Source organism: Hyla sarda, chromosome 5 (assembly GCF_029499605.1).
Source record: "Hyla sarda isolate aHylSar1 chromosome 5, aHylSar1.hap1, whole genome shotgun sequence".
Taxonomy (NCBI): domain Eukaryota; kingdom Metazoa; phylum Chordata; class Amphibia; order Anura; family Hylidae; genus Hyla; species Hyla sarda.
The window spans coordinates 115,618,083-115,628,333 of record NC_079193.1 but is presented as its reverse complement, the minus strand read 5'-3'; the positions used below and the strand labels follow the sequence as shown (position 1 = coordinate 115,628,333).

Below are 10,251 nucleotides of genomic sequence, written 5' to 3'. Positions count from 1 at the left end.
CCACTTGGCCCTCGATTTTTGGGTAAAATGACTGATGTCCCTGTAAAGTAGAATTGGTGGTGCAAAAAGTAAGCCATCATATGGATTTTTAGGTGCAAAATTGAAAGGGTTATGATTTTTAAAAGGTGAGGAGGAAAAAACAAAAGTGCAAAAACGGAAAAACCCGTGGTCCTTAAGGGGTTAAACCATATTAGTCCCAGTACCCCACTGGTAACAAGACCTTGCTCTGAATATACTCCATTGACTACAACCCTGTTGTCTGTCACTCAGCCACTGTCTAATCCACTCAACAATATGGGAGTCCAAGGTCCATGACTGCAGTTTATTGATAAGTCTTACTAAAATCTAGATATGCGATGTCTACTGCCCCTCCGCTATTTATTATTTTAGTCATCTAGTCAAAAAAATCTATAAGATTTGTTTGACATTATCTCCCTGAAGTAAACCTATGTTTTTCATCTTCAAATCCATGAGCAACGCCATTCTTCAGGCGTAAATTTTAAAGCAGATTTTCCGTTCATAAACCCTGCTGCGTATTTGAAAGTGGGCGGGCTCTTCTCCGCTGTCCGCAGCAGATTTTCCGCTGTGGAATTTACCCTGCGGAAAATCAGCCACAAGCCCCATTGAAGTCAGTAGGGTCTGTGGAGGATTTTTCGCAGCATAAATTCCGCCGTGAAAAATCTGCTGAAGACAGCCGAGAAGAGCCCGCCCCCTTTCAAATACGCAAATAAATCCCCCCGTGTAAACATACCCCAAGTCTGACATCATTTAAGTACAGGGCAAAACATCACAGGATCCCTAAGGGAACAAAACCCAGCAGTTGTAGAAAGGCATAGGAAGTGCCCAGGTTTGACAAGACAGCTCAGGGCAGTTTCCCAGTCAATGTGCCTCCAGCTGTTGCAAAACTACAACTCCCTACATGCCAAAAGCTGTCCATGTTGGGTGTTATAGTTTTGCAACAGCTGGAGGCACACTGATTGTGAAACACTGACCAGTTGTTTTAGTGATGTCATGTTTCAGTAAAAGACAGAGAATTTTGAACTTTTCTGAATGTTTTTTCACACTTGGCTGTGCAGACATCAAGATGTATATTGAAGAAAACCTACTTTGGAGGGGTGTTACATACAAGGGTTAACAAATAGTAAGAAGACGAGAAGATTTCCATGCATAAGCACTACAGGAGTTTACATTGTAATGTAACCTGATATTGTCTGTGTTAATGGAGCCGGTGTGAACAGTTAACCCGCAGTTAACCCATTGTATTGGGGAAGTAGAACATTGCAATATAATGACTGTACTACTGTAGCTCCTTGGAATATATGTAGTGGGTTCACAGTGTCCTGTGAGGTCACTTTATTCTGGCATTATTGGGTGTTAAATGCAGGTTTTCTGTAAATTTAAGGTCAAACATGGATCATGTGAATACAATAGTAAAGTGAACAATTTGCTTTAAGTAATATAATGGGTATTTGTCAGTTATTAGCTGTTCATTGACTTATTGGGGCATTTTTCGTGGTATTCCATAAAAGAATGTGTATGATCCATGGCAGATAATATATTGATTTAGTACATGAATCATCATTCATACAATTTTTTCATTGTTCTGTAAAAGGCTCAAGTAGATGCAGGTTATACAGTAAGACATTTCCTTTCAAATGACACATTTATGTAAAGGATAAATATGTTTCCTTTCACAACTGACGTGAAAGCAGCTTCCAGCTTTGCCTTTTTGTGATTTGGAATACCTACTAACTGGGAGGGGCAGAGGTGGACCCGTCCTTGGTCCTGTGTACCATAAAAGGAGGGCTTCCATGCCATTCCTCACCTGTGCCTCAATGCACCCATACGCCTTATTCCTTATGTAATGGAACTTAGCAATAGCTACTTGAGAAGCAGCACCTGAGACAAGCAGGACTGATAAAGGAGGATTCATTGCACTGCTTAAGGCTCCATTAGTAAATGACTGACTGAAGAACTAGTATTATCCATAGCAATCCGTACAGTGACTGTTAACTAGGTATATCTGAAGTTGGATCTTCTTGCTTCATTATATGACTAGAACCATGGAAAGGATTTCTATCTCTTTGGTAATAAGCTTGGCGTATCCATTGATAAGTGCAGCACTAGAAGACAAAGACCTCAAAAGTGATCCTTCAGGTGGTGGTCACCCTGTAGAGGTACCTACCACTCTCCAGATCGTAACATTTAAATGGCATCATGTTCAAGAACCGTACATAATCGCTTTATGGATTCTCGTGGCAAGTTTGGCTAAAATTGGTAAGTTACATTTCTCCTGCATTATACATTTGTATCAATGTTACTCACGTTAAAGGTTTGAGTTACTTTAAAGCTTGAACATATTTTTGGTATGATGCTTATCAAACAGCAGATTCAGCTGGGCACATAGGGGGAAATTTATCCAAACCTGTGCAGAGGAAAACTTGCCCAAAGCAACCAATCAGATCACTTCTTTCATTTTTAGCAAGGCCTGTTAAGCATTGGGCAACTAGGCAACTTCTTCTCTGCACTGGATTTGATAAATCTCCCCCATAATGATTAGAATGCTGGTTATTAATGATTAGAATGCTGGTTATTAATGATTAGAATGCTGGTTATTAGTGATTAGAATCCTGGTTATTAGTGATTAGAATCCTCGTTATTAATGATTAGAATGCTGGTTATTAATGATTAGAATGCTGATTATGAATGATTAGAATGCTGGTTATTAATGATTAGAATGCTGGTTATTAATGATTAGAATGCTGGTTATTAATGATTAGAATGCTGATTATGAATGATTAGAATGCAGATTATGAATGATTAAAATGCTGGTTATTAATGATTAGAATGCTGGTTATTAATGATTAGAATGCTGGTTATTAATGATTAGAATGCTGATTATTAATGATTAGAATGCTGGTTATTAATGATTAGAATGCTGGTTATTAATGATTAGAATGCTGGTTATTAATGATTAGAATGCTGATTATGAATGATTAGAATGCAGATTATGAATGATTAGAATGCTGGTTATTAATGATTAGAATGCTGGTTATTAATGATTAGAATGCTGATTAAGAATGATTAGAATGCTGGTTATTAATGATTAGAATGCTGATTATTAATGATTAGAATGCTGGTTATTAATGATTAGAATGCTGGTTATTAATGATTAGAATGCTGATTATGAATGATTAGAATGCAGATTATGAATGATTAGAATGCTGGTTATTAATGATTAGAATGCTGGTTATTAATGATTAGAATGCTGATTAAGAATGATTAGAATGCTGGTTATTAATTATTAGAATGCTGATTATTAATGATTAGAATGCTGATTATTAGATTAATGGTCAAAGATGTAATAACATTCCAGAGGATTTTACACTAGTTCACTATTAGTAACAACCCTTTTGTATCAATAAAAAAAAAAGACAGAGTTGTAAAGGGAACCTAAAGTTACAAAATGGTATAAAAAATACTATTTTTTTTCTGATTGTTATAAACATTACAATCTGAGTATTTTGTTTACATGAGAGGCAATGAAAATGCTGAATGTTGCCCATATCTCCCACAATGTAATTTTCCATTCAAAATATAATTGTGTGCAATTTGAATTGTGAGCAAACATTTTGTTTTTCAAAGATAATGGGAAAGATTTATAAAAACCTGTGCAGAAAAAAGTTGACCGGTTGCCCATAGCAACTAATCAGAGGGTTTATTTTTCAGAAGCATTTAAAAAAATGAAGGAAGCAATCTGCTTGGTTGCTATTGGTTAACTTTTCCTCTGCACCAGTATTGATAAATCTCCCTTATTGATATGCCTCCTGACATCATGGCCAGATCTTCATCTACGCTCAGCTTTAATTGTTACAGCTGAATTACAGTGTGTATTTTTTCTTTTTTTTTTTCTTTTGTAAACTTGTCCCCTTTTAACATACAGTACTCATACAGGTTCCATAAACTGCTATACAAATTCCTTCATACCTGTGAGTGAGTACAGTGACCCCTTGACCTACGATGGCCCTGACATATGATAATTTCAACATACGATGCTTTTTTATGTCGGGGCCATCGCATAAACGGCTATCCGGCAGCACAGACTGCTTCAGCTGCCGCCATATAGCCGTTTACAGTGCCGCGTGAGCTCCGGTGATGGTCTCCTACCTGTCCTCAGGGCTCCGGTGCGTCCTCTTCGAGATCCTCTGCATTGTCGGTGCTCTTCATAGACGCCATCACGTCGCTGCGCACGCCGTCCCGTCATCCAATAGGAGCGGCGTGCGTAACTACGTGTTGGCGGCGACGGAGAGCGAGGATACCGGGGAAGCAGAGGCCTTACCGGAGCGTCGGGGACACCTCGGGGACGCAGCGACAGCGATGGTCGGCGACATCCCGGGCAGCGGTGACTGTCATGAGTGGCGGGGACAGGTGAGTACAACTTCGTCTAACAGTGGTCTACAACCTGCGGACCTCCAGATGTTGCAAAACTACAACACCCAGCATGCCCGGACAGCATGTTGGCTGTCCGAGCATGCTGGGTGTTGTAGTTTTGCAGCATCTGGAGGTCCGCAGGTTGTAGACCACTGTCCTATACTTTACATTGCACGGATCCATCAACATACGATGGTTTCAACAAATGATGGTCCGTTTGGAACGGATTACCATCGTATGTTGAGGGACCACTGTACTAATATATTTTCACAAAGTACTGTAAAGTTCGGAGGAGCATGCCATGATTTCCTTAGAGAAATGATATCTTTTCATGCCTCTATCAGATTAAAGACCTATTAGGCTATAGAATTGGCACCTCTGTAGCTTCTTTTATACAGAGCTGTAATACAGTATGTTGGGTGCGTGAGCCTTGTGTCATCACCTCTGTTTTAGGGAATTGTTTAATTAAGCTGTCTGAATTATGTGTATGGCATCAAGTTAGTTAGCTATCTTGGAGGTAAGACTGTAATTCTATACAACCTTTGTGTGGCCTTTATTTTGGCCAGAATCAGAAAACACCGCCCCTTCATTTTTTTACTAAAAACCACAAAAGAGGGGGAAAAAAGTAGATTCATAAGGAAGGAGAAGTATAAATCCTTCCTTTATATATTCCTTTCATTTTGATTCCACTTCTGGCTTTGACCAGAAAACTACAGTTGTAGTTTAAAAATAAATAAATAAATAAAGTTTTTGTGGAAACCTATCCTGAGGCTATGTTCACATGGTGGAATGTCTGCACAGAAAATTTCTGTCAACAGCGGAGCTAGAACTGCCTGAAAATGCTTTGTCTCATAGATGGCAGTGCGTTTCCGTGTGGACTCTGCAGAGAAAATGGACATGTCTAGTCTTTCTGTGGACGCTGGAATCAGGATTTCTGCAGCATAATTCCGCACGGAAGTTCATAGCCTAAGGCTAGGTTCACACTACGGAATTTCCGCCTGCAATTCCGCTTTGAAAAGGCAGGCAGAAATTCCGCTTGCTAAAATGTATAGTGTCGTGAATGGGTTTCCCTTCACAATTCACACTTCGGAATTTGTGAACGGAAAATCCGCTTGGAAATTTCCACCTGAAGAATGACGTTTCTCATTCTTCAAGTGGAAATACTTGCGGAACACATTGCAATCTATTGGAGATTGCAGTATCCGCATGGTCCGGAATCAGTCGGCGCTGGCCCGTTGAATCCCAATGTGCACACGTCCGGAATTTCTGTCTGAAAATTCTGTTTTCCATGTCCACACAAAGAATGAACCTGTTTATTTTTTTATGCAGACACTGTACGGAATGCATAGCCATCTATGAGACGGGGCATTCCCATGTGGTCTTATATTATTATTATTATTATTATATTATTATGCTTGCGCCCGCACTCTCCGGAATGTCCGCATGGAGATTTTCTGTGCGGGCATTCCGTAGTGTGAACATAGCCTAAGGGTAGTTTTACACTACCCTGAAAAAGGCCAGGTGTGAAATCACCCTGACCCTTAGGCTATGTTCACACTTCGAAATTTCCGCAAGGAAAATCTCAACAATAAATTATAAAATGCTATACCTACAGTGCCTTTTCTTTTGAGTAGTTTTTCCTCACTTGTGGTGCATTTGTGTTTATTGGTTAGTGATAGTTTTTAAAAAAGGTAGCATGCTCTAGGTGTGCTGATTTTTCACACAGTCTGCAGCATTTATCTCCCATAGCAGCTACGGTATGATAGAAGGAAATTGAATAGTCAGACACAGAATCACCTAGAAAGGCCGGTCAAAGCTGAAGTGGGGGAACAATGCGTTCAACACCATTAATATGACCTGTAAACAAAACCTTGAGCTTCTTGTTGCAATTAGAGATGAGCGAACTTACAGTAAATTCGATTCGTCACAAACTTCTCGGCTCGGCAGTTGATAACTTTTCCTGCATAAAATAGTTCAGCTTTCAGGTGCTCCCGTGGGCTGGAAAAGGTGGATACAGTCCTAGGAGACTCTTTCCTAGGACTGTATCCACCTTTTCCGGCCCACCGGAGCACCTGAAAGCTGAACTAATTTATGCAGGATAAGTCATCAACTGCCTAGCCGAGAAGTTTGTGACGAATCGAATTTACTATAAGTTCGCTCATCTCTAGTTGCAATATTAACAAAAATACAATTTAATAGTTTGAATACCATATTATAAACATATTATTAAAAAAAGAAAGTATTTTATAAATATTTTTTAGGCCTTTTCACCTCTAGTTCAGACATTCCCTTAGGCTGGAACTCCACTGAGTTTTTTTTTTTGCAAAAACGCCGTCAAAAATGCCAATTTTCCCGCACTTTTCACTGGAAAAAACGCAGCGTCCAGATGTTAGCTGCAAGTCAATAGTAAACTTCAAAATGCCAGATTCACTTGGCGTTTTTAAGCAATTTCGGGCTCAGAGGCTTGATTTTCAAAATGCCCGACAAAACCTAGGTTGGCGTTTTTTGCCCTGAAATCGTGGTGTTTTTATTCTTTTTTGGACTTTAGCGATCCAAAAAAGTGATGGAGATACCTTTTTGTTATTAAAATGTAGTAGGGTACCATTAAAAAAAAAATTTATAAAAAAGATACAGTAGTGATGGAAAAAATTGTACCTAACGAAATTTATCTTTTTTATTACAAAATGTTTATACATTTTTAAACAGGGTTCAATTTATGTGTGGGCAGGGCAATAAAAATGTAGCCAACAATAATAAAAATGTAGTTTGTGTGTGTTTTTCACTTAATTTTTTTACATTTTTTAGGTAGTACTACTACTCCCAGCATGGAACACACTGTTCCATGATGGGAATAGTAGTACCTGTACTAATTGACAGATCGCCTGTTGCGATCCTCCTGTATAATGTATAGATGCAGCCGCTCTTCTATGGTCCCCTGCACTGCCGTATATATACACATAGTCATATTTCCCCCAGAGAGCTGTGATTGGCCAGATGGCTCCAGCCAATCACAGCTCTCTGTGAGAAATCGGAATGTGTATAAATACGGCGTGTAGGGGACCATAGGAGAGTGCCGGCCGCATCTATACATTATACAGGAGGATCACAGCGGGTGTCAGTAGTGATACCCGCTATGATCTTTCCTACTACTACTCCCAACATGGAGCACACTCTGCTCCATGCTGGGAGCTGTAGTACCTGCATTAATGGACAGATCGCAGCAAGTGTCAGAAGTTACACTTGCTGCGATCTGTCTATTAATGCAGATACTACAGCTCCCAGCATGGAGCAGAGTGTGCTCCATGTTGGGAGTAGTAGTACCTGCAGTTAAGGACACATCACAGCGGATGTCACTACTGACACCCGATGTGATCGTCCTGTCTATAGCAGAGATGGAGCGGCTGTATACATCGCATCATTCATTCATCTTTTCCTCAGAGCTGTGATTGGCTGCAACCATCCGGCCTGGGCGGAAAATATGAATGGCCAGTGATGTGAATAGAGCAGAGAGGGGAACGCTGTATAGAGCCTCTCTGCTTCTCTGCTATATAATGGACGATCACATCAGGTGTCAGGCTGACACCCGGGGCGATATGTCTATAGTACAGGTACTACTACTCCCTGCATGGAACAGTGTGTTCCATGCTGGGAGTAGTAGTACTACAAAAAAATGTAAAAAAAAAAAAAAAAAAAAAGTTAAACACACACACACGCTTTATAAAAAATTTATAAAAATGTTATAAAAATTTACCTTTAGTTAAATACATTTTTACATCCCTACTGCATCCCTTTTTTTTTTTTTGGTACCCAACTATTTTGTAAAAAAAAAAAAAAATGCCAAAGGGGCCAAAAACGGCAAATTCCACACAAAAGGTAAAAACGCCAGAAAAAACGCAAAAATGGAGGGGAAAACTGTGGCAGTTTTTCTGGCGTTTTTTTCAGGCGTTTTTATGCCACAAAAATCGAAGGGCAAAAATCTCAGTGGAGTCCTAGCCTTACTGTGATACCATATTTATTTTTCTAATTTGCTCATTAAATTTTTTCATTTATATTAGGGCAGTTTTTGAAAACTTTTTTTCTCCCTAGAGGGACCCCTGAGGTGCAGTGTATTGGTGCTGCTTAGACTGGGAAAGCAGGGTTACAGCTTAATGATTATACTGTCTGAGACTATCATTGCTGGCATTACCACTCAGTAAGATTATATTCTTGGAGACATATGGAGTTTTTTTTTTTTTTTACATATTCTGTACAAAGCACAAGAAAAAAATGTTGTGGCATGTTCCAACCAACTATATGCAACAAAGTATAGAAGCATTTTTCCCTACAAGCATTATTTTTTATGGGAGAATATAATTTACAGGGTAGCTCCCACCATCCTTTTTTTTTTTTTTCTGTCCCTGCCTATTGCCAATCTATCCCTAACCCCCTCCCTGCCTTTAATTTTTTGTTTACTATATTAAATATGCCTTTTTGTCTGCCTGGTAATGTGCTCACTACTAGGCAGACTTCCCCAGCGGGCACGACGTCACTGATGCCTGCTGGGGCCGACACTTCAGCCCTTAGTTCATCAACACAGGGTGCCTCCAGCTGTTTCACCACTACAACTCCCAGCTTGCCCTGACATCTATTGGCTGGGCAAGCTGGGAGTTGTAGTGGTGGGCATGCTGGGAGTTGTAGTGGGGAAACAACTGGAGGCAACCTGCCGCACATCCCGCTCCCCCGAACTCTGCCATGCACACCCGCTCCATCCGTCTGTCTGTCAACCCCCCCCGCTAAAGAATAAAGTGGAGGGTGAAATTTACCTTACACCGGGAGATAACAGTGCCCATTTAAGCAGTCTATGTCCTAATTTTTAACTACTTTACTAATTTCATTATGGTTGGGTAAGCTTGTTCATTAAGGCCCAGTTAAAATTCTTAATTCTCATTCTTGTAATTTGAGTTGTTTATACCTATTGATGTAGAAGTAATTGGCTTGTAAATGATTAATGTTTAGGTTTGTTACTATTACCCATACTGTTGCAGTCAGAAAAGGATTTTAGATTGGGATTAGTAAACTGGTGATTAAACATGTAAATCTGTTCAAACCAAGAATAAGTTCATACACAAATTGAAAAAATACAATTTGAAACCCAACATTCTGGTTCATAATGTACTTGTTTCTAGCATTTTCTGATATTCTTCTTAAGTCATGTACACACACAGTAAAAGGGCACAGTGACGATAATGGAACAATTGTCAATGTAAAATCATGCACAAATAAGGTAAAAAAAAATTTCAACAGCCGTTACATAAATAGCATGTTCTTTATTTTACGCAAAAATGGCTTAAATAAAAATTCCGCCATGAACATTAAAAATCTGCTTATAAACCTTAAAAAAAAAGTTTTTTTTAAAACTTGGAGAATTTTTACATCTGTTTTTGCTTATAAATCGTCTGGGTTTTTCATGGCAGGAAATCACAGTCAAAACCTGTGTGGGAACATGACCTAAGTAGTTTTATGTGAACAAAGAAGTCGTCCAGCTCCCAAGATGCAATTAAAAGTAGTATTCTTTATTGATCCATCAGATAGGATTCACACACAGAGGTAGAAGCGTCTGACGCGTTTCGCACAGAACGTGCTTAATCGTAGACTGGCTTCTCAACTTAACACACAGTTTAAAATACAGATAAGAATGGTCACATGACCCATTACATCATTGATCTGATACAAGGCATTGCTCAAAACCTGGACAGTGGAGGAGTAAGCGATGATCTCCGTGTCTTAGTGGGTGGCTACCTGAGTCCAATATCCACAGCTTTCCATGTGCCTTCATATTCC

At 39.4% G+C, this 10,251-nt stretch overlaps 1 protein-coding gene across 1 annotated transcript in view; it reads left to right on the top strand.

Moving 5' to 3' along the window:
- Positions 1–1,842: 1,842 nt before the first annotated feature.
- The window catches only part of SLC9A3 (solute carrier family 9 member A3), a 192,121-nt gene continuing 183,712 nt past the window's right edge, over positions 1,843–10,251 (top strand). Inside the window, exon 1 of the mRNA XM_056520134.1 lies at positions 1,843–2,277. Coding sequence (XP_056376109.1) covers positions 2,052–2,277 — 226 coding nt within the window. The 5' untranslated portion in view covers positions 1,843–2,051. The remainder of the gene's footprint in view (positions 2,278–10,251) is intronic.